We start from the raw sequence: 24,731 nt of genomic DNA, 5'->3' as shown, positions 1-24,731 counted from the left end.
ACAGTTTAAATAATAACACGTGCTGGAACAAAACGGGCCGTGCGCGAATTGTCAGGAAAGCCGGACCGTAAACACGTGTTATTAAACGAGTGAAATTGGGTCATCCATTGTCACACAAATATAATTCTCTTGCGCGCGGCGAAACCGGTGAAACGAAGAGACGTGTGCGCGCGCGACGCGTCCGGGCACGATGTTTGCTGTACGGTGAGCAAAGAGTTTGTTGCAAATATCGTCGTGCGAGCTGCGAATAATTATCCGGATGAGCAAAGACATCGATACGCTAGGGACCGATTACAGCGCGTGAAGTAATCGCGCGGAACGGAATGGAATCAAACATCGTTAAACAAACAGCGTCTACCCATCTGCTTGGATAAACAAACAGCAATTGCTAGCGTAATATCAAACGGAACCCGTATTTCCTAGTTTTGGGCGCAGTAGAATGGGGCCGCGTTTGCTCAGACGCTGCTCGACTATAAACACATCGATTCAAACATTCGGTTGTTTGATCATTGAAAAATTATTTAGCGAAGGTTGGTAGTCAGGGAAGTGGAGTAATTATGCTATACAATCAAGTAGAACAACTGTGTTATATAGTCGGGCAAATAGAACAACTGTGTTATACAGTCGGCAAAATGGAACTCTGTTACAAAGTGGAATAAACTTGATATAGTCAGACAAGTAAAATAACCGTGTTGTTCGCTAAGAAAAGTAAACTAACCATGTTCCTTAAACAAGTAAGTAGAATAACTGCGCCGTGTAATCAGACAAGAGAAATGACAGTGCCATGTGTATCGGCAAGTAGAACAAGACCATTATAAGTCAGGCTAATAGAACAAATGCAACATCGTTCAGCCGAACTAGAATAAATGCAGCATTATTCGAACAGAAGAGAGAATAAACGCAACGTTTCGCGACCGAAGTCGAACAAATGCGCCCGAAACAAGTGGAATAATTACAAAATTTATCAGACGAGTTGAATAAATCCAGAATTAATCAGAGGAGCTGAATAAATCTGACATTACTGCAACAAATAATCCGCATTGATCAAGCAAGTACATTGTATACGACGTTCCCCGGCGAATAAATGAATCGCGCAGCAGTTTAATCCAGTTTTCGGCGATTCCGCGAACGAGCCGCAGCTTTCCATAATATCATCCGGAGCGCGGCGTTAAACGAACGAGCCGATACAGCGGACGGCGACCGAATCGCGATTTCCATGGATTCCGCCTTCCCTGGCGCGAGTGTTGCGCAACGGCCGTGTTCCATTTCTTCGCGCGAGTCGAGCAAATCGACCGTGCGTCGGACGCAAGATGGAAACCAACGGCGGCCCCAAACACTCGAATAGATTCATAGACGACGGAACGAAGTGCAGTTCGCTGCGCTCGCCGCGACTGCAATTCTCCGGCGGCGGACTTCCGTCAGAACCAGACGATTCTGTGGTCGGGGGGAAAAAAAAATCATTTCCTCCGGACGATTACAGGCTTTTCAATGAAACATTCTTTTCCCTGCGACCATCTCCAGGCGGAAGTCCTCGCGGAAACCGACTTTCTCTTTTCCTCTCTTCTCCTCTGTCTCGTTTTCTCTTCCCCTCTTTTTCTGTCTCTATTTTTCTCTCTATCTATTTCTCGCTCTTTTTATCTCTCTCTCACTCTCTCCCTCACACACTTCCTCTCTCTTCCTCCCTCTCCCTTTGACTCCGTAACTCTTGCCCAACGAAATGTAGGTTGCGAGACAGGGCGCGTGGGTGTTGTACCGGGGGCCACACGTGGATCCTGCCACCCACACAATTCCCGGCGTTGCCACGGGAAACGTCGCCCACGCGATTTTTCCCGCAACGTTCCCGCACCGTCCCACGCACACGATAAATCTGTAGCTATCTCGGTAACCAGGCCGGGGTGCGAGCCCTGGCAGCGCAACCGAAAAAGAAAACAAAAAAAAAACACAGAACGAAAGGAAGTGCATTAATCGACGCGTGTGCCGTCTGAAACAGTATCGGGCCCGTTGGAACGTCGAAACGGCACCGTTTAGACGGGATACAAGCCGTAATCAATCAAACAGGCCTCGGCATTCCACCATCAATCTGCGGCCGAGACCACCGTGGCCTGCCTTTCGAATGCTCCGACGCCGCACGACAGACCGAAATCGATTTCGCTGCCTCTGTCTTCGGTAACCGATCCGCGCGTCTGATTTGGACATCGTCCCAAAGTGCATCGTTCATTTATGTTGGTACGAGAGATGAGAGTAGAAAAATGTTCGGGTAGATAAGTGAAGATCAGTTTCATTATTAGAATCAGTGGAACAAATCGTGATGATTTATGAAGTAGAGAAAATCGTGTTAGTCAGACAAATAGAGAAAATCGCGTTAGTCAGACAAGTAGAGAAAATCGTTTTAGTCAGACAAGTAGATACAATCGTTTTAGCCAGACAAGTAGAGACAATCGTTTTAGTCAGACAAATAGAGGAAACTGTATTTAATCAGAGGAAATATACGAGACAGGCAAGTAGAGGAAATATTATGAGGAATCAAATAGAATAAGTAACCACCTGTATGCCAGTAAAAATAATTTTTCTAAGCAATTGTATTGCATGAACTGTCCAGTCAAATATTTCTGTTGCGATTTCACTATCGGACAGTATCCCAAGTAAAAAAGTATGTCTCTAGACGACTCGCCTTTGGCGACTGTCCTCGCTCAAGCGATCCCTTACACCTGTAACGTAATAATGTAACTTTGGAGCGAGCGTCGGAGAAAGAAAATTGAAAATTCGAATTTGCAACGCGGTTTTATACGAGCCGGCGGGCGCGGAAGGCGGCGGCGCCTAACAAGCAAGAGTGAAGTGGCCAGAAATTCATGGAAATACTCGTAAAATATGCTCGTAAAGCGAGCGCCTCCCAATAACGTTGAAAGCCTCGTAAAAAACCGGTGTAAGCGTGGCTCGTCAGGAATGTAACCGGAAGACGGGGGAATTTAATCGCGCGACCCCGCGACAGAAACAATGAAACCATTAACTGCCGGTGGCCCGGTCGCAATACGAAAACGAAACGACGCGCACCCAGTAGTATAAGTGCAGCATTAACGCGACACGTGTTACCGGCGTGTGATATACCGTCTCGTGTTACAACGGCGGGAGGCAATACCTCGTCACCTGTTATTTATTATGCCGTAACATGCCGGCGTTGCTGCGTAAGACGATACTGCTTCTCCCTTTCCAGTTCATAAGAAATATATATATATATATATATTTAGTCAGTACATATATATATATATATATATATAAACGCGGCCGCGGCGAGCAGGTCGTAAAAGCCCGGCGAGTAGCGGCTTCCGTGCGGCTGCAGTCGACAATAACCGACAAATGAAGACGGTTACTGTTCGCAACGACTGCTTACTCGACCATGAAATCGGAGCGTCACCGTCGCCGAGGAAACGGGAACGGAAAGTAGCGTCTGGCACCATTTTTTTATTTCGTCGTACTGAAATTTGAATGATCGCCACCGCGAGTGGAATAAGACGCTCTCGTTGCGCGTAATAGGCGTCTGAGAGGCTGGATAAGCAGTATAGCACGCGCGAGTAGATGTCGTTTTTTGTTGGACGAATTGGGAACATTATTTCAGCCAACCGAGAAGATGAAATCCTTTACGTTGCACAGAAGAAGAAATCATTTTGACCAGATGAGGGAAGGAAGTCTTTCTAATTAGACAACAAGAAGAAATCAATTTTGTCAGGGCAAGCAGGTGGAATCATTTTAATCGGACAAGGAAAAGAAATTATGAACTTAAGGAATTAAAAGAGATCGTTTTAAACAAACAAGTAGAGAGCACCATTTTAGTCAGACAAGTAGAGAGAATTGTATTCAGTCAGACAAGTAGAGGAAATCATTTTCGTCAGACAAATAGAGAAATTATATATAGTCAGCAAAGTAGAGAAAATAATATTTGGACCGACAAGTAAAGAGAATAATATTTAATAAAACGAGTAGAATGAATAATGGATTCGCTAATATATTCCAGTGGAATACGCAAATCGCAATTAGCGAGAAAGCAAATTCCGAAACAATATTACCTCTTAAAAGTGATACATTTCTACGTATAAAATAAAGTATTCTCAGGGAACAGTAAAAAGACTTAATTTCGAGTGAAACCGGCATAGTGTAAGCGTGGCTGTTCCTAATAGACACTTTTGGGCACGCGGTAAAAAGGATTTTCCGTCATTTCGTAGAACGGCAAGCGATCCCGGGGGCCACAAAGTTTAAAGCCGGTTGAAACAAGAGCGAGAAAGGCTTCCGGCTATTCCGTGGGCCTCTCTGACGGTGTTTCGTGTCGTGCTCGCGTTATGAACTTTGCGGTCGCTTTGAACCGTCGACGAAACGGTAGCCCAACGTTGACGAATCGAGCTTCCATAACAAGGATCCGTCGCAGACACACTAATTTCATTTGGGATCGTCATCTGATCCTCTAAAGACGGCTGTCGTTGTTGCGGAGGTGCAATCAACATTGTTGCGAACGCTGGATAGTTCTCGATGCAAGGAAGTATTAAATAGAGCCTGTTAATAGTTAGACAAGCAAGAAAAATGTTACTACTCGGACAAAGTAAGAAAATATTTCTAGTTAGATAAGTGGAGAAATTTTTTTTGGTCAGACAAGTGGTGAAAGTATTTCTAGTCAGACTAGTGGTGAAAGTATTTCTAGTCAGACAAGTGGAGAAAATATTTCTAGTTAGACAAGTAGAATAGATATTGGTAGTGGGACAATTTTCACAGATCAGACATAAAGAAAGAATGTAATCTTAATCCAACAAGTGATACAACAATGATATTTGTCAGACGAATAGAATAAATAGATAAGTAGAATAAACGTGACAGCAGTAAGACAAGTGGTACAATTCTCACAAGTCAGGCAAGGAGAAAGAATACATTCTTGGTCAGACAAGTGATACAAACGTGGCATTAGTCGAACAAGTGGAATGACAGCGACAGTAACGAGACAAAAAATTTCAGCAAACTAAAATCAAAATCAGTCTCATTAGAAACAACGAACTCGATCGAATTTCGTGTCGTATCCTCGTGAGCACATTTTCGCCGCGATTATGCCTCGGAGAAAAAGGGAAAGATTCCTCGTAAGCGGTTACGCGAGTAGCGTTCGCAAGGCAGGTCACGTCGCGGGGCGAGCGAGCGATCGATCGAAATTACGGGGGGCATTAACGATCGAGGCGCCTCGGGAAGTTAATGCAAAAGAAACACTCGGCTTTAATGGACCCCGAGCGCGGAACTACGGCGGTCGTTTACATAGAAAACATTTTCGGTGTATCGACGGATCTCGAGTCGTTTGTATTGACGCGGTACGAAGCCAGCTGGCCGACTCCGGGCACAAAAGGCGAAGTAATTCGCTCCGACGACCGTAACCTCGAGCTGTTTTCTCAGAAAGCTGGGCTGGAAACGCGGCATGCAGTCCGTGACCGGCGCCCTGTCGCTGGCCTTCTTCCTCGGCTTGATCTATAAGAGTGCCTCCGTCTATCATCCCCAACGGCGGGCCATGCTGCACCTGAAGAATCAACGGGGCGGCAAGCTCAAGGAGAGGAGGACCGCCGCCAAGGTGCCGCCCAGACAGCGCTGGGTCGATCTCAGCCCGCTAGGAAGCCGTCCTGTCAGGATGCTGATGCTGGCTGCGGCGGCCGCTGGATTTGGTCTCTACACACCTGCCTTTTACATCGTGAGTGTCTCAGACAATTTCGTTTAACCCTCAAACACCTGGCCCCTTTTACGGATTACATGTAGCAATTTTGTTACGGAACCATGGCAACTGCGACTGGTACCGCAGGAACAGACAGCAACTAGGACTGAAAAAATGTTCACTTCATTCATTGTACACGCTAAGTGCCGAAAGTTAACCGCGGAATTTCGCACGAAATGTCTAAACTAATTAAAAATCAAGTCAATGAAACTGAAGCTAAGAAATTAGAATTTATCATAGCGGTTTTACGTGAATTTGGAAATTGCAGATGAAGTTGTTATTTGTTTTTGAAATTTGACTAACCTCTGCAGACATGGGTCATGCGGGCCGAATAGCCCGACGTCCGTTCGGACAAGGGAATCGTGCCGGTGATTAGTTAGGCAAGTGGAATAAATCAAGCATTGATCAGCCGGGTGAGTTAGTCCAAACATTAATCAGGCAAGTAGAATAGGTCGCGTACTGGTCGGACAAGTTATATGGACTCGTCGGTGGCCAATTAAGGAGAATAGGTCGGTGAATGGTCAGTCAGGAGACGTAAGTGATCAATCAAACGTGGGGAGCGCCGCCGAACGTGCGGTAGAGCTTCATTATGCGATATCTTGCCGATAAAGTAATGCCGAATGAACGTTTACAAAGAAATATTCCTCGATCGACGCACATTTATCAAATTACAAATTTTATGAAACATTCTACTAATTTTTCATAGAAAATTCCTAGCTCGATGCGAGTTCGAGATAATCGTGAAAATTGCTTCCGGAGTTCGGCGCTGCCAAGACGTTAACGAATTTAAATACCGCCGCCGAACAAACAGAAAGTTCGATAACAGTACACCGACGGCCGACCGTCGGCGGCGGTATCGCGAATAAATGCGGTCCAGTTTCTCGATCGTTGATCGCTGGCCAGTCTCCCGGGGCTCAATTACGAAACTGCCGCGGGCACAGTTGCATGCGGCAATCAACCGAGGGGCTACAATCCGTAACTCGATTGTCAGGCAAAGTTACACGGAAGTTGCTCGGTTTACACTCTCATAATCGCCGCTGGCCGGTCGCGTGTCTCAAATTCACTTCTCGCGCTCCTGTTAGCGATCAGCGTGCCATTAGGTAGCGCCCGGAAGTTAGCGGGGCCTGTTCAAACAGAAAATCCGGCTGCAGAATGTTGACACCGAAGTGGAAGAAAAATCCGAGTCAGCAACGAAAACAGCAAAATTCATCCCGCGCTTTGCTTCGAATCACAGATTTTTAATGTTAACCCCTTGCCATAGTTCAACGAGTGTAACTCGTAATGGAGATTCATGGCAGTGACCAGTTATATTAATATTAATATTCACGGATATGTGGATACACAACAAGTGCAAATTTTTTACTTTTTCTAAGAATATATTTTGCAATCGAATAATTGCTGGCCATCGCAAGTGTTAGGAGAATGATACGGCGAGGGATTAATTGGACACACTGGTTTTCTCAAAAAGGTACAGATTTCAAAGTAAATACAAATGGAAAAGCGGCACGTGTTTTCTGCATACTTGTTCAAGATTGTATCCGACGTGAACGCGAATTTAACAGAGAATGTAAAATGTTTGACAGAGAAAACCGAGTTTCCCCGAGACCCCCGAACTCCGCGAACGAATTCCCAAACACCCACGTTTGCATGGTCACCCGCAGTCCACTAACAAGCAGCATCCGTTTCAGGCTGTGCATGGTAAAGAGGACGGTCTGGAAAACAGTGCTCTGGTGTTGCTGCAGACTTGTTTGGGGTTGGCAGCGGCTCTCGGTTGCGCAGCGTGGGGAGTCGTTACCGCCAGGCCATCTGCTCAGTGTCTGGTGTCGAGACAGTATCTCTGCCAAGCGGCGCTGCTGGGAGTTGGTCAGTATACAACTTGTCATACTACTCCGCGACGATGTTCGCTACGAATGCATTTCAAGGCGGAGCTATACGGGAACGGACAAAGAAAACCCGTGTCCTAGCGTAATGCCGTCGCGACTTAACAAGTGGAACGAGCTCGTCCGTGGTCGGACATAACTCGAATGATCGTTCTAGTAAAAAAGACTTCGGTTAGGAATGTTTATTTTCTTGGCAGATTTCTATTGTTTCTGCGGCGTGCGGATGCGGACGCAACAAGTGACGTAAACCTATCACTGCTCAGACGAGCGAGTGGAACGTTCAGCCAAATTACCCTCCAGGAACAGCGAGGATCTTCTTCGACGCTTACTCAAACTGTCCTGGATCGTAAATCCCTGCTAGATCGACCGTGTGCTGCCAAACGGTGGCTTAAACCTCTCAGCGGCAGTGATTTCGCGAAAGCCTCTTGACGTTTTCTTACTTGACTCGTTAAATGGCCTAATATCAAATCAAGAAAATTGTATTTGACAAGACATTCTTGTTTCCAGACTGGCATAACTTTACTGTCTTCACTTTTGTTCAAATAACAGCAATTGCAGTTTATTAGTATTTCTTATTGTGTTATTATAAGCTCTATGAAAGTCGCCACAGTACAAAAATGCTTACAAAGAGGTTGAGTGGAACGATAGTGATAAAATTAAAGGGACCAGACTGGTACAATTTACTGTCCTCACTTTCGCTAGCACCTATTATAGTTCGCGAAGCCTTCTCAAAATATCACAAGGACGACATATGTTCTTCTTATTTAATTCTAGACTACTTTCTGCAGGCACCTTAATATTGTCAATAATTAAACAGCTGAACATTTAGATTATTTATTCAAAAGCTTCATAAATCGCAATGTCACGCGGGGCTTTTCATTGACAAGGCCTTTATTGAGTCATGCAATAATTTAAGGGATGAGCATAATCCTGGAGAGAGATCATTTTCAGTGACCCAAATCCCTGCAAACCGCGACAAGCATGCGAAACTACAAAGTCCATTCAAATCAAAATTTAACGATTACTCCGCAGGGTTAAATAATTGTCGAAATAATTCACTAAAATCAAGTTTAATCGCCAAGTCAGGCATCAGCAATGGCCGAAGCCTAATAACACAATGGCCAGCGGGTAACGAAATCTTTTCGGCCGGCGTTTTAAACTGGTGTTGCGCACAAAGCAACACCATTAACGGTCCCGACGTCCCTCTTTGCGATACTCGGCCCGGCGTGACCAAAGGGAAAAACCATGCGGGGAAAGAGTCGAAGAATCGTGTGGCCAGGTGTGCGCTGGCGTAGACTAGGGGTGTAGCGGGATCGGAGGGGGTCGGTGACTCCGGGGATAGAATGGAAAATACTTTGTGCCGGGGGACTCGAGCGAAGGGTAAGCCGGCTGAATGAGGGGCAAAGACGTGTGCACGCGGCCGACACTCGAAGAGAGCTCGCCGGCTTCAAAAGGGTGATAGAGCCACCCCACCCACCCCCTCCTGGAAACGGGTTGGGAGTGTCTACCCGGGCTGAATGAGGACTACGTTTAGAAACCTCCGGACGACGAACTTTCGGTACGAAAGCGCAACACGGTTGGCCAGGCCGCGGCCAGCTTTTTCTTTTAGGACAATGATACGCGCGCGGGGGCGGACTCCAAGCTACGACGGAGCCAAGGCTGACAACGGGGATGACTCGTCGCAGGAAAATTCATCGAAAGTTTCCGCGACCCGAGTCCCAGCTTTTAAATCTTCCGGAAACTAGACCGTCCGCATAATTTTCTCATTATTTCCTTAACTCGGTCTTCTTTCGAAGGATTGGCGTGCTATGCGACCACCGAAGCATTTCGTGGGTGCTGACTTTTGGTGGTTTTTTACTGGTTTTCGTTATTTTGGTTTTCGAGGCTTGGAAGTTTGAGCTGGACGCTTGACAGAATTTTTTGGGGAATTTTGAGGAATTGTTGCCGATCTCGCTTTCTTTACATTTGCGATAATGGTCTGGGTATGATAACGGTACCGCCACCGTTTCTTTCTGTAAATTTAATATTTTAATAATAGCGTAATAGATTTCCAATTGTTTTTTTGAAATCGAGATTTCATTGTAACTTTGACAACAATTGACTTACTTGATTAATTGATATAAGTAAAATTTGTTGTAAAACGAATACAAGAATTCTAACATATTTTTATAAACTGTTTAACAATATCTTCACTGCCTCATCAAGCTTTTAGATTTTAACAGTTCGCATAAATAACCAGAACAATTAATGTGAGTAAAATTAACTAATTTTTATAAATTGCTTAGTAATACCTTCATTACAAGATTAAGCTCCTAGGTTGACATTTTGTTCCAACCTTTGTTTAAAAATTGACACAAGTAAATCTTTGAATGAAATAAATTAAGAAGCAAGTGTTTCAGCTAATTTTTTGCAAATTGTTTGCAAAGGATCCTGTTACAGGATTAAGGTTACAGGTTCGCCATAAATCCTGGAGCGGTTAACAATTTATTTGCGCAAAGCTAACTGGAATAAAACTACAATTTCTCCATGCAGGAAGAAATAAATCAAACGGCAAGCTTGCAAAGCATTTTTACCCCTTTCCTCCGATAAGCGGGAGCCCCGCCAGTAAATTTGCTGGCATACGCTGGAAACTGACGTTTGGGAAAAGTGTGTCGATACTTTCGCGCAAAACCGTGTGATTCGACTGACTGTCTCCCCTCGGCGCTGGCCACGACACTTCGGGACGATTTCAATTCCCGACAAGGGGATGAAAATTTCACGCTCGACCGCGGATGAAATATTCCGGGCTCCTTAACCGTCCCTTATCGGTTCGCGTGCTGCGAGCCACGGTTTTCTTTCAAAATATTCCGCGCTGAGAAACGGAATAATAAAATTCGGATAAATACGTGACTTGCGATCGATAACACGTAGAGAAAGTCGTTTTGGTCAGACAAGTAGAGAAAGTCGTTTTGGTCAGACAAGTAGAGAAAGTCGTTTTGGTCAGACAAGTAGAGATGATTGTGTTTAGTCAGACAAGTAGAGAGTATTGTGTTCATTCAGTCAAGAAGATAAAATTATATATAGTCAGACAAAGAATGAAAATTGTGTTCAGTCAGACAAGGAGATAAAATTGTATTTAGTCAGACAAGTAGAGAGTATTGTGTTCAGTCAGACAAAAAAATAAAATTATATTTAGTCAGACAAATAGGGAAAATGGTGTTCAGCCAATCGAGAGGAGAAAACTATATATTTAGTCAGACATGTAGTAAAAATTATATTTAATCAGAGAAACAGAGGAAAATTGTTAAATAAAAAATTGATAATTATGAATGATCGTAAGGTTATTCAGTTATAATTTTGTGAGAAAGACATAAGTATTAGTGTAATTATATGTATAATATTCTTCTGTTCTTTTAAAAGTGTAGTTATATACTTTAACGCATATATCATAAAAACGAGTAGTTGGAATAACTGAAATTATTCAGTAAAATATTTATTACTCACTGAGATTGTTAAGGAAACAGATTTCTATTTAGCTCACGTTATTTGCAATTAACGATCATCGTTTTCATTTCGCATAAAAATCCCCAGTCTAATCGCCGCAGATTACGAACAAAGGAAAGGAGAACGAATTCATAAAAAAAGTAGCTGGAACATCAATTTTTCTCGCTCGTATATTACGATCTTAATCAACAGGAAAAAGTTCTGACTTAATGAGACAAATTTCGTGCTCGAAGCCAAAAGTAAAAGTCGAGTAAGACGCTCGCTGGTCAGACAAGTGAAACGAGTGCGTTTTTAGTCGGACAAGGGGAGCAGCCGTGGCTTTGGTCCAGCCGGTAACGGGAAAATAGATCATCGTACGCCCAAACTATTCAAAGCACGGATGCCGTGCACTATAATCAAACTAATGGAGTCAAGGCTTACCGCGGATATAGCAAAAATGATTAAAACGAGATACGGAGCATTTCGGTATATTATACATATATACAACTGCTAAAAGCATTCTCGTTTGATCCTATGCAGCTCGAATTTCGTATATCTCTGTAAAATAATATACGTAACCCGAAAGCAGCGGTCGTAAACCTCTAGATAAGCAAACACAGAGTATACATTATAATTTAACAGACTGCAGAGCGTAACTTTTGTTTGTATTTTGTTCGATGAAATTTAGGCAGTACCTTAACGAACATCTAGCCCTCGGCATCGAGGATAATGACTTTACTACAAACGAACGAGTTCATTAATAAATACACGGGATATATTATTCCTGCGATATCGTACTGTCAGAGAAACACGGCACACTCTCGGTAAAACGCGATACAATTTAAATAAAGCTTTTTCACAGAATACGAAATTAACGAGTAACCGGCCGACTCCGTCAAAGACCGACAAGAGCTTCTCGAACACTCCGATAGATTTACGTCCGTCTAGAAATATCGAGCGCTGCGGAACCATCGCCGAGGAAAATATCCCGATGGTTTACCTCGTCGAGCAAAACGTTTCAGTTACCCCGAGGAGCGACGTTCGCGGAGCAAACCGTCTTCAAAAATTCCCCAAAAAAGAAAAAAAAAGAAACGAATTTCCTTAGATACTCCTCCCGTCCCGATACACATCCGGTCTTCGGAGGCGGAAAATAAAACGCGACGAGGGGGAGCACGCGTCTCTCTGTACCATTAAAAAAGAAGAAACGAGAAAGCTAGAGAAAGAGAGAAAGAGAGAGAGAAAGGGAGACGGAAAAATTGTGAATTCTTTTTCCTCGGATGGTTTATTTCCTGCGGGCAAACCGCCATGCACCGCTGGCAAGGGACTCGATCTATTCCGACGTGGATAAGCCGGTTTTTGGGCGCGGGACTCTCTCTCTCTCCTCCGCGGCTGTATGTTTAACTCCCGCTTGTCACGTCTCCTTTCGCCGTCGGGGGATGAGGAGAAGCGAGACGGCCGCGCTGGTGTGGACCCCGTGCACCAACACACGATGAAAATACGGTTCGCCGCTGATTACGAGTTACGTTCGCTCGGGAATTTTTCCTCGTACGGTTTGCATTTTAACCGTTGTTCTGGCTGCCTTGTCCCGGACGCAGACGTAGCATTATCAACACGGTTGTAAACGTGCTCGCGACGCGGGGCTTGTGTCTGTGCGCAATCGCCGGAGTTCTAATCACGAGCCCGCGTTTTCCACAAATTTTATTCCTCGCTTCGCGAGTGAGTTTCTTCCGTTCGGCGAACAAACCGAGGATTTTTCCGTGCATTATTCGATAATAACGGAGCGCGGTAGGTAATCGGAATAATTAATTATATATAATAAGAGTTAATTGCTAGGAACACGAGTCAGACGAAAATAACTTTCTTCTTTCAACCCTTTGCCGTATAATATCGCGTCAACTCGTTGTGAAGATTTGAAACATGATTTATTGAATATGTACGTCATTCGCGTCTCTTCAGTTGAAATCAATTTTATCCCGATAGAGAGAATAATTTTAGGCGGTGCCTCAGAGTCACCATTCGAGTGCAAAGGGTTGAGTATTGCCTTGAATTCGCATAAGTATCGTGTCCTATTGCATCCCCTTTATAATTAATTATCTGTTCTTTAAAAAGCTTCGATCTCGTTGCCAATCAAAAAGATCTACAGATTTAGTTAATTCAACGAAACTATTCTACAATAAAAAGATATTTCAGTGAACGTTTGAAAGAAGATGCAATCTTTTTTCCAGGTGTATGTTAAAAAGGAAGTAGAATTATTTCCCAGAGCATGTTAAAACGAAAATAGAACCATTTCGCGGGGAATATGAAAAAGAAAATTGCCCGGTCGTCAAATAGATATTAAAATCAGGGCGAAGCCCGCGAATTACCGCAATAAAAAAGCGCCGTCAGCGCGACGGAATGATTCGCGAGGACACTCGTTAAATTATCCCGTCTCTCGGGCGTCATCGTGCCGCCGTTGTCCCTCTCGACGACAGAAAGACAGGGGAGGGAGAAGATGATGTCGACGAGCCACCCTGTCGTCGTTCCCGTGTTATTCTTCCCATCGTCGGGCACCGTCTTCGTTTAGAAATCTCGCAGTCGCAATGCGTCTCGCGTCTCGTTACCTCGTCCGACGTTCGCTCTGTCCTCCATACTCGTCGAATCATCGAGATTACGATTTAATGCGAGAACAATCGGCTCTCGTTGTTCGACTCCGCGTTCCTTGACCAATCGCGATCACGAATCGAATCGGCGGCGAACCTATCGCAACGAAGAAACCGAATCGATGGAACTGCGACTCCGGAATTCTCTGTATTAAGGGAATACTCCGGATCTGGCCTTCTCGAAACAGCTTCTCCGCCGTGCGCTTTCTTTTTTCATTACGGATTCATGTTTCTATCTGGGAGACGCGCTCTTCTCGGAACCTTGTTTTCTGATATGATCGACGCGATATCTCGATACCTGTTCGCCCGATATACAGTCAGTCCCGTAAGTATTCGTACCCTCGTTGCTTATAAGAGAAATCTATTGAAGTCAAGGGATGCAGGTAAAATTTTGCAATAAACTTCTTATTATCTTATTTAATATTTTTTGGATGTGACGGAAGAGGAAAAGTTTGGGGAAAGCCTAATACGGAACTAGAATTGAAAAATGTACAACCAACTGTAAAGCACTTCTAGAAGGCGTCGCAGCGAATACAATTTATCGAAACTAACCGGTTAGGAGAAGGAGACATTTTCAAAGATTTTGCAACGGATAAATTACTGCAAATTGCGTGACATATGTACTTCTGAACGAAGTACTTTTAGAGTAGTTTTAGTACTTTTTTTTAGGGAAACGACTGCTGTTCTTCTCAGCGAAAAAGTGTCTAAAAATCAGTTCTCATCCGGCTAGATAACCGTGGCCGAACAATGGACGATCGATGGATCGTTAGTTTGAAGCAGGCACATCGGTGGTTTGACGACCGAGCCATTGAAGGTTGGCGTGTAGCAGAATGCGCCGTTTCATTGCTTTATTTCCGGTTCTGCTAATGACCGTGCGCCGTAAGAGGATTACAAAATAAACTGCACCTTGTACCGTGCTGAATGGCGACGCTGAAACTCACCACCTCCTCTCTCTCTCTCTATTTCTCCTTCTTTGTGTGCAGGTACACGGGGCGTTGAAAAATGACAAGCGCGTTCCTCGAGAGCGTCCACCACTCGACAAAGGAGTAACTCCAATTTCTGTAGTAATGGTGCTCTTTACTCCGCGAGATTACTATTCGCATCGATGTTCCGCCGCCGCATTATCGAGGCATTTATTTGACCCGATGATAACACGTATTTGCCGGGAACAATGAAGACGGAAGGAGAAACGTAACGGGCGAAAGCACGCCCGGCGTCATTAGCGAGCACGGAGCGCAGCCATAAGCCGCCTATTATCAACCCCTCTGATTAAATAATCCGTCAGTCGTGTTATTACTCGAAACTGGAGCCACTCGCGTCTCAAAGGCGCCCCGTGTCGCCGCGTGTCCCCCTTCTCATCAAAGCTTAAATAATTACGAAGCGAACAGATTTGAATTTATTACTGGCCTAATCCCGCCCGGGCTCGCGATAGTAATCTCTGCAATCCCGCCGTCGGGACCGGCGACGTGCCTTCTCGCCGAGAAACGTGGACGACGAGATCCGAACGAAGCCGGCGCGTCCCGACGAAACGGAGTTTATTTCGAAGTCACTTTCTCGACTCGACCCTTCGTCGCCCGAACTTTCGATACGGCTATGCAACGTTTATATACGATTCGCATAGATTCGATAAATTAATAAGAAATTCGTAATCTAGGAAAGAATCGAGTTTCGCTCGGCTTCGCGAAATGAACGCGCTTATAAAATTACTAACAATTTAATGGAATTAAAAATCTGACGTTTCCAGATTAGGATGAACAGGGAACTTTTCATATAAATCGCGTAAATGAACGAGATAGAATACGATTCGATTCGATAGCGATTGAACAAAACTTGTTTAATTCGGAGCGTTTTAACTCGGTCATCTATTTATATTTTACTTTTGTATATTTATAGTAGCTTTTGATAAAAAATCGACACGTTCTTGGAAAAATTTTATTTTAAATAACTTGAGCCAGGGATATCGTAGACATTTTGACGAAAGTTGAAGATCTGTATTTTATAAACTACGCGATAAGCAGCGAATGATTTAAACAAGTCACCAATTTACCTGTACTATGGTCGCGTAACATTTTGACCAGGTTCGCGAGCTTTTAAAGTCGAGGATATTTTACTCTTTATTGCGAGAATTCTCCACGGGTTTGGGGGGAGTACACAAGGATAATTTGAGAGTGCGATTGAATTTTTCCTTTTCTGATTAAAGCAATAGCACAAGTGGCGCTGGGCAGCGTGGAGGGCTACCACGGGCTCGTCCTTGCGTCCGGGCTCTACGGCGCTTCCCTCGGCGGCGCCCTTTACTCTCTGAAAATGCTTGCCCTCGAAAGATTGAGGACGAGACACTTCGCGCGGGCCTGGGCACTCGTGCAGGCTGCGGAGGCTCTACCTATTCTTCTCGGAGTTCCTCTAACCGGTAAACTCATTTACTTGGCACGTACAGATTCCAGACCTGAGCGCCTAAAACCCTTTAACTGAAATCCTTAGTTAGATAAACAGAGGCAGCACTTGGATACATAGAGGTAGTGTTGCAGCATCCAAACGTGACCTAGATTCACTTCAGAAAATGTACTATTCAACATCCAAGCTTTAGAATGGCGACCGAGACGGCGACCGTAAGGATTGTAGCTTATAAGAGACAAATCAAGATACAGACTGCAAACTGAGTTAATTTAAACATGTTTCAGGAGGTCTTGGAGCCAGCAATTAAATGGATTAGAGTCGTGGTGGCGTAAATTACACTTTCTTCGTTGCGTTGAATAAGAAACATTGGCGTTAACTAACTTATGTATTTTTATTGACTTTTTTCGTAACGATAATTTAGAGTTCATTCACGGTGGCTCGATAATTTATTTCACTTGCTTTCTAACATTTTGATATGAATCGATTACATTTAGACTACACATAGATTACATTTTATAACGTGATTCTACATTTTCGAAAATGTCACTTACGCCACTGTCATTCTAACCCACGCAAATTCATTGCAGAACTTGCAAAGACGAAGACTGGTAGAACGAGTCCTAAAAAAACCCTGTGTCCAACTTTGCAGCTAAAGGAAGGCGACCAAGTTAAGAATCGCGATATAGAACTAATTCATATTATAGCTTTGATAAAAGGGTTTATCGATCGTAATCCTTTTCAAAAGCCCTAGGTCCAATATTGCAGGCCGAAGAAGACAGATTAAGACATTAACCTTCAATCATCTATTGCAGTAGACGAGAGACCGATGTCATCGATCTTGGTCGCTTTAGTAAATTCTAGGTCCAACCTTGCAGCTCAAATGAATGCTCAAATGCAATTTAATCCCTTGCTCTATAATAACGAGTCATATTCGTGATAAAGATTCTACGTAAGATCTACTACTAAATTATTAAATTATTAATTTCTTCTAAATCGAAATCAAATTGAATTGAAATCATGACCAAGACAGAAATCGTGACCCAGAACTAATCACCTTGCACTGGACGAGAGATCAGTGTCATTAACCCTAGGATGCTTAAGGGAGAGTCAAACAATGTCCTTTAATCAATTTTTGCATTTTAGTTTAGTAAAATTTATCAATCAACAGCATTATATAAATAGATATACCTTGAACGAGGAAGATAATATTTATAGCACTTCTTGCATGATGAAAATGACCCTCCCTTAAGCTGACCTTAAACCTTCTGTTACCTCAACACTAAACCTGCCTCGAAGTATCTAACATGTATTGCTTCGTATCGATGAAAAAGCTGTATTTATTTAAACCTTCCGCAATTTTTATTATAACCCATACCTGAACAACGACGTTGCTTCAATCTTCATAATTTTAACAATTTGAAAATTGAAAATGCGAGACCGGTCATTTGATCGGCGATGGCAGGTTTCGCGTTAAGCGTTCTAAGGACTTTAGCTGAACTTAAGATCCCCTATCGGAGTAAAATAAATCAATGTTAACGATCGTGGCCCATTTTAAGTGACATAGGCCCAGTGATCCAGCGAAACGTGTCCCAGAGTACTGATCTCAGAAACCGTCCGTTCCTCGTCATCTCTTCGTAGGGCTTTTACAGAATCTTTCCCATTGACAGCTGCCGACTCTATCCTCCTCTCTTCCAGGTTACATGAACGCGTACATCCCGAGGGTGGGTTACTACGCGTGCATGTTAAGTTCCTTGTGCGGCGCGGCGTTGCTGTTCCTGGTCGGCTCGGGCCAGCAGCCGGCGTCGCCGACGGTGATGCCCGACGCGCACCTATCCGCTTCAGCCGTGCCACCGCTGCGCACCTGTCCGCCCCCGCCGAGGCCCAGGCTGCCCAAGTCCCAGTCCCTCCACGTGCCCCTGAACATCGACGAGAGCCTGCGCGACAGGGACATGAGCGAGAGGATACACCACAATACCGAACACTATTACCAGCCGCAGTTCTACGGGCCCATCAGGCCCAGCAAGAGTGTGCCCGAGGGACTGAGCCATCAGGACTCTTACAGGAGCCGGCCGAGGCGCCACCGAGACGTCACCGTGATCGAGCAGATCACCACCTGCGTTTAAACGCCCGTCAACGATCGAGACGGATCACGTTTGAAACTGGAGCCGCGGGCTCCGCGCGAAGACAGGGATTAGGCTCGCGGTTTAGTTAAAGATAGAGGGAGTTTTCACGATCCCGATGTGCAGGATGAAAAGAAGAGATATCAGGATGAAAAGAAGAGATATCAGGATGTTGACCTGAATCTGTGGCTCGTGCGCGTTCTTAGCGTGCATAATTAATTTGAAGCTGATTCTGAACGCATGTGGAATGACATTGTTTGAAATAACATCGCTCGAAACACTTTTTATATAACGAGTTACTTTACGTTATTTAATATACTTCTTTAAATAACGTGCTATTCTGCTCTATAATAATTAATTGAAATATTCGTTCGAGATAATTATGAAATTTTTATCGGGAATCATGTGGTAATCTAATTAACAACATTGAGCCCAGTTTATGCTTATGTCTACGTTGACATTTCTGCGAGATAAGATTAAACCATATTAGATAGACTCGGATAAAAATCTCTTAAGAACGAACTTTGCGAGGAAACGATCTTACTAAAATAAGCAAAGCGCTTCTTATATTGTCTTATTACACTATGTATTATTATACTGTCGTCAATTTAAATTCGTTATTACATTCGTGAACGCTCTGCGAGACAGAGCTAGTACGAGGAAAATAATTGTCCACACTGTAAACGCCCAAGACCCACAGTTCAGCATCGACGTACGATATCGTGAAGTCGATACCGTCTCGACATGTACGATTGTCGCGAGTCAGGGGCCGGGATCAACGGAGTTTTTCCACCGAAACAGCGAGCCGACGAAAACATTTCAATTACGTGGAAACAGGGTCGGTGATCGATCGCCACGGTTCTTCCCAGGGATCGTGCGCCGATCATCGCCGTGCACGTCGCCCGGTGGCCGCAAAATTCGCGATCTTCGGCGCACACGCAATATCCGCGGGAACAATGCGAGAAGCTATTATCGCGACACGGCATTCAGGGGATACTCGGCGCGGATGGGTGACATCGAAATCGCGCGTCATCGGAAATTCGATTGAACCGGAGATCCCGCGGGCCGTGGCCGGGCCGGGTCGGCTCGTCCCGGGCCGGGGTCCAGGGACGCGTGTCAACAGCATCGAGCCTCGTATAAGATTACCGCCGGTCAAACTACGGTGATTGCGTTCGGCCACCGGTAAATTTTGCGTTTATCGGCGGGTGGCTGATGTTTGCCCGCGTCCCCAGCGACGCCGGGGATCCCGTACCGGCGTGAAAATCTCGTCGAGCCGTAATCAATTTGCCGGGGAACGTGGACAAAAAATGTGTCCGGCTTGTGGAATTTAATTAACCCTACGATTCATCCAGCAACCGACACGATTTTTCGAAGTTTTCGATTGTTAATGTTCGGTCTACGGTGAGCTTCAATTGCATGGTGTTCGTTTGACTGGGCAGAATAATTGATAACTGAATCGGAGGAGAGATCGAAGGCAGCTGTGATATCGGTTTCGATTGTTGAGACTACCGATAACTTATTTCTCTCCTGTTATCCAATTTTAAAAAAGTTATTTCGTTTTGAAAAGTGTTCGGCGCGCATTTTACTTCTGTTATATACTACACGCGTGACTTGAATATAGAGTCCATACTTTTAATACTTAAAGGTAAACGTAGTATGTTTATTAATACAAAATAGAACTGTAATCGAAATGTATAACCGCAACTGCAAAAACGAAGAAGAGTGGTTATAGAACCAACATAATATTCAGTCTCAAAAACCGAAATCGATGTACATTATAATTGGACCGCTGATCTTTATACGAAATCAAAATTGTCTGTGTCAATTGCAAGACATAGGAGTCAAACATTTTTAATAATTTGACTAAATGACATCTGTCCATTCTAATGACAAATTAATAGAATTCACATTTCGCGTAGAATTAATTCCGATATATCGAAACGTTTATTTTTGATACGTTTACAATCCCTGAATCGCAGAAAAAGTTCTACTCCTCGAAAAACAGAATAACGAAATTCTTGTTATAAAAAGCAAACGACGGTATGAATTTCGTCCATATTTTCGTCGGCAAATTGACTATTGTACATCGGCCGTGCGAATGAATTCGCCCGAATTTTCAGCGTCGACGATTGCCGGCGGAGCAAACAATACGCGGTCGAAATCTATTGGATTTTTTTCCATTCCTCTGCGGTGAGAAGAAATTACGCGAACTCGGACTGTCATCCATCGATACAGCGATTCCGCGAATTATAAAGGATTTCGATGGATTCGAGAATTATAAGGCGTAAATATCAAAAAAACTAGGAGATCCGCGACGGCTAACAGATTTTTCGGAACGGCGGATATCGTTGACGCGGTCTTGAAAGGAAACCGATTAGAAAATCGAAACACGAACGGAGCATAATTACGAGACTTTAGGGCAATGAATCTTAGACTGTTGAAGTATCGTTAAGGGGATTTATGGTCCTCGTCGATCGACGACGAGGGGGATGGATATTAGTGAGTACGTAAACGGAACTTCTATAGTCTGCAATTAAATTATCAGAGTAAGTTAGGGAAATACTTATCCGTGTTGATGGTTTCTTAGGCGCGATATTGCAGCGAGGGAAATATCAATCTATCCACTATCGTTTGGAACATTTTCAACCGACGCAGAAAGCGTTCGATCTTTCCGGACAATCCCGATATTTGAACATTTTATTTCGCCGTTTCGATGCACGTCGATTTTCACGGGCATCGATAATGCCCGACAGATTATTAACGTTCCCATAATCGATCAGCTGCCGAAATTGTCAGGAGAGTACAGTTGTTTTCTAGAATTTTCGTCAAATCGATCCACAGGAAACGAAACAGTTGCACGCGGATCGATACTTTCATCCCGCGTGTGTTCACGAAATGAATCAATTTAGACTGCGGATGGTTTCCAAAAATGTTCTACACCGGTCGCAGGATATTCGAATTGAAAAAGTCTCTTCCATTGACTCTTTGACCGCCACGTAAACAACCTTGAAATTTTTACAGAATTCTCACAAAGCTTGGTCAAATTAAAAATGAAAAGTTAAGTTGCGTAGCAGATTGATTACGTTTTCAATACCCTTACGTTTCGTAAATTCCAATAAAACTGGGAATATACAATTCATCAGCGTTGCAATTAATTTTTAAATATGAGTACGATAATCCCATGAACCATGTGTGTGTGTTACCTGGCAGTCGAAGTATGTATTAACCCTCGGAGTACTGCAGCACGGAGTCCTGTGCCGGAGTCATTTCTGACTCACACCGATACTTCACTAATACACACACGAATGTTTACTCGAGCGACTCGGTAATATGGCTCCGTCAGTTGTCGACCGTTCGAGCTCTTGGCTTCGACTGATTGTATATTGTCAGGATATATTAATGGTGAGGCCGGTGTAAACATTGACGGTCTCTCTGCTACTAACACAGACAACTTCGGTACTGTACACGTTACAACGAGTCACGAATGACTACGGCGTAGGAAACGGAAGGTTAAGAATTTGAATACGTTGAAGATAGTCCGTGGCTACGCTTGAATACCTTCAGATTTTTCATAATTTTATATTTCATTTATTTATTGCTTTTCTGTGCTTTTGCGTGAAAAATCGGCATTTTAGAGACAACGCGTAGGACACGAAAGGGAAAGGACAAGGCCGACACAGCGCGTTCGAAAGGAAAAGTTAAGTTTCTAGAGTGAAAGATATATCGAAACTGGAGCTGGTCTCCAAGAATCGCCAACGCGAATCGCTAGTCGAAAGTTCGTTTACGTTTAAGATACAGTAGAAACCTCGAAAGTAAGTACAACATAGGAACAATTTACGCGTTATTTAATGATACCGATGAGACAGGACGCGAACGAGACGGAGAATCAAAACGCTGCTGACCAAAGTATTCACGGTCGAAACGATCTTTAATCTAGTCGATGAATTTTTTCTGGTATAACTCGTACGTACGTATAATCTGGAAGCTCAATTATAGCCCCTGATAGAGGTGGCGATCGTCGTTTCGAACTTCAAAGAAGCAAACGTAGACTCCGGAAGCTTCAAAGTCAGATTATACGCCGCCCCCCCCCGCAAAACAATTAATCTACCTTTTAGCTGACTAAAGATTCACCTGGACTCGAACGGTACTTGCAATTATTCGAATCATCGTCTAAGAGTTGACTGAACACTCGAGTCGATCTTTAACCTTTGATTGGTGTTGTTGGACAATTTACTCTGTTCAAATCACTCTCACTTGACAATTTAGAATCGCACCGAAAACTGTTCCGCCAATCTTGACTTTCCATCGCGTAGACGTTTTAACCGATGGCGGTACGAACGGAATCAATAAGCAGCACCAATTAAACGTTACAGCGTTCTATTCCTATTAGCTTGTAAAAGCATCATCCGAAGACTTTGATACGGGAACTGAGTCATCAAACGGTAAATGATTAGTACCTGAATATTAAGTGTTCTACGTTTACGCGACGCGCGAGGATCGTTCGATTACCGAGCATCGTTTTCACGCGATAGATTTTATTCGGGATCGATTTCGTTCCAGATCAATTCTCTCGATGGGACACGATATCAAACGTGGCGTCGCCGAGACCCGCTTTCTTTTTTCAGTCGTTTCTATACACGATTTCTGCTCTTTGCTGTTTGCTTGAATCACCGCTGTACTGTTCAAAAACTTTCCCGATGATTGCCTTGTCGATCGCGCCGCGATCCGATTCCGGTCGCGAACGGACGAAAGTAGGCTACTTTAACGAAAGTAGAGCACTTCCGGTCACGGGAGTATATCACCTAGCATCTTGGAGAATTCGTTTTTTTTTTTATATCCGACTCTCGATGTAGCTCTGATTTTTCGATGAATTTTCGAAGGCGCGACCGAGGACTCGTTCGATCGCTCGTCAGACCAAAACGGTGACGAACCGGATGGTCTCTCTTGACGAATAGAATCGTCCGGTTATGTCACCGGAACTCGAAATCACTGTGCGAAAGTTCGTATGCATTCTTCTGTAATCGTTCGCTATCGCGAGAACGTATTTAGGGTTTTCCGTGTGAACCGGAAACGTGCGAGACGTTTACGAAGTTCTTCATTCTTCTCTGTGGTGAATTGTTCGTATACTGCCAATTTTTATAGGACACCGAATGATTCTATCTTCGACACAGTACAATTTACATAACACACACACACACGCGCGCCCGCGCGCGCATCGTTACCGACAGTTCAATATCTCTCAGTGTAAATCCGAGTGTGCAAACAAATAATTCACGAACCAACTTGCTCGACGTTGGATTAATCGTTCACACTACGACAATTGTTCTTCGGAAGTTTTCCTCAGGTACTGAGAGGAGAGACAACGGAAACGCGGGATCTCGGATCCCGGATGTGCCTGGAACCTTGTTTGCCAGTCAACACGTTTAATACTTCTTGTTATAGTTGACCCGATTCAAATGTTTTCACGTTTCAATAATGCGTAGAAAAAAGAGAGGGAATTCCAGACGTTATTCTTAAACATCCCCCCCTCCCCCCTTCACTTTATTCGCAAACACGATGAAACAATTACAAGCAACGGGACTCCTGTATATAATTTATGTCTATCAAAGACCATTCTACCGCGAATCTTTATGCGTTTGCCGTTTGACACTTCGACTAGCGCTACAAAAACCTTGAAAAACAACAAAATTAAAGTATCTTATTTAATCGAAGTGAAATCTGAAAGTTTTATGATATAATTTAAGATTCCGTTGAATCTTAATAGAATTAGGTAGGTATGTTGAATTATAAGAAAGTACGTGTAAACATTTTATCTTACAAAAATACTTTCCATCTGTTTTACCATTCACAGAATTGAACGTCGAACTACGGATTTGCATAAAGATTCGCAAGCTGCACGTTTCGGAACGACGAAGATAAATGATTCATTTGCGCTCGACTGAATTCCCACGTTTTCGAAGCAAAACAAAGAGAGAGAGAGAGAGAGAGAAAGGTTCGTTCGCTGGCAATTCCGATTTTCGTTATCAATGAGCGAACGTACGGTTACGAAGAGAGGTGAGACGGGGCGATAGCGATTGAAAGGGCGGAACTATGGTCGAAACTTCCGGCGGAAACGCGTGGCAGAGCCGTAAGGTGTCGAAGAGGCTCCCCAGGACTGTTGACTTCTAACTGCTGTATAGAAACGTATTAAACTTTCGTAGGAGAAAGGAGGCTGAGCTTTACAGGAAGTATTTGCACAATCACGATAGACTTCGAAAAGCAAAGTCATTTCAACATCGACTCTATACCCTCCCCGATTCCGAAACCCTCGTAAACTCTCCACTCCCCATCCCAACGCCCACCTCTTTGTTAGATGTATTTCGAGAAATCTCTGATATGTATACAATTATGTATATATATATACACGTACCGATTCGTAAAACAAAGCTTCTTGTAAAACATTTACGGATAACTCGTATAAATTTCTTCGCCTTGTAAATATGTACAAGGTAATACCTCCCCCCCTCCC

General features: G+C 43.9%; 1 protein-coding gene across 1 annotated transcript in view; it reads left to right on the top strand.

Annotated features, from left to right (window-relative positions):
- The window catches only part of LOC144474467 (uncharacterized), a 37,155-nt gene extending 18,929 nt beyond the window's left edge, over positions 1-18,226 (top strand). Inside the window, exons 6-10 of the mRNA XM_078189310.1 lie at positions 5,419-5,707; positions 7,390-7,591; positions 15,910-16,116; positions 16,691-16,770; positions 17,771-18,226. Of these exons, the coding sequence (XP_078045436.1) occupies positions 5,419-5,707; positions 7,390-7,591; positions 15,910-16,116; positions 16,691-16,770; positions 17,771-18,226 (1,234 nt within the window). The remainder of the gene's footprint in view (positions 1-5,418; positions 5,708-7,389; positions 7,592-15,909; positions 16,117-16,690; positions 16,771-17,770) is intronic.
- The last annotated feature ends 6,505 nt before the right edge of the window (positions 18,227-24,731 follow it).

Source organism: Augochlora pura, chromosome 8, assembly GCF_028453695.1.
Source record: "Augochlora pura isolate Apur16 chromosome 8, APUR_v2.2.1, whole genome shotgun sequence".
NCBI lineage: Eukaryota > Metazoa > Arthropoda > Insecta > Hymenoptera > Halictidae > Augochlora > Augochlora pura.
The sequence above is the reverse complement of the archived record's forward strand: the minus strand, read 5'-3'. Positions and strand labels throughout refer to the sequence as shown.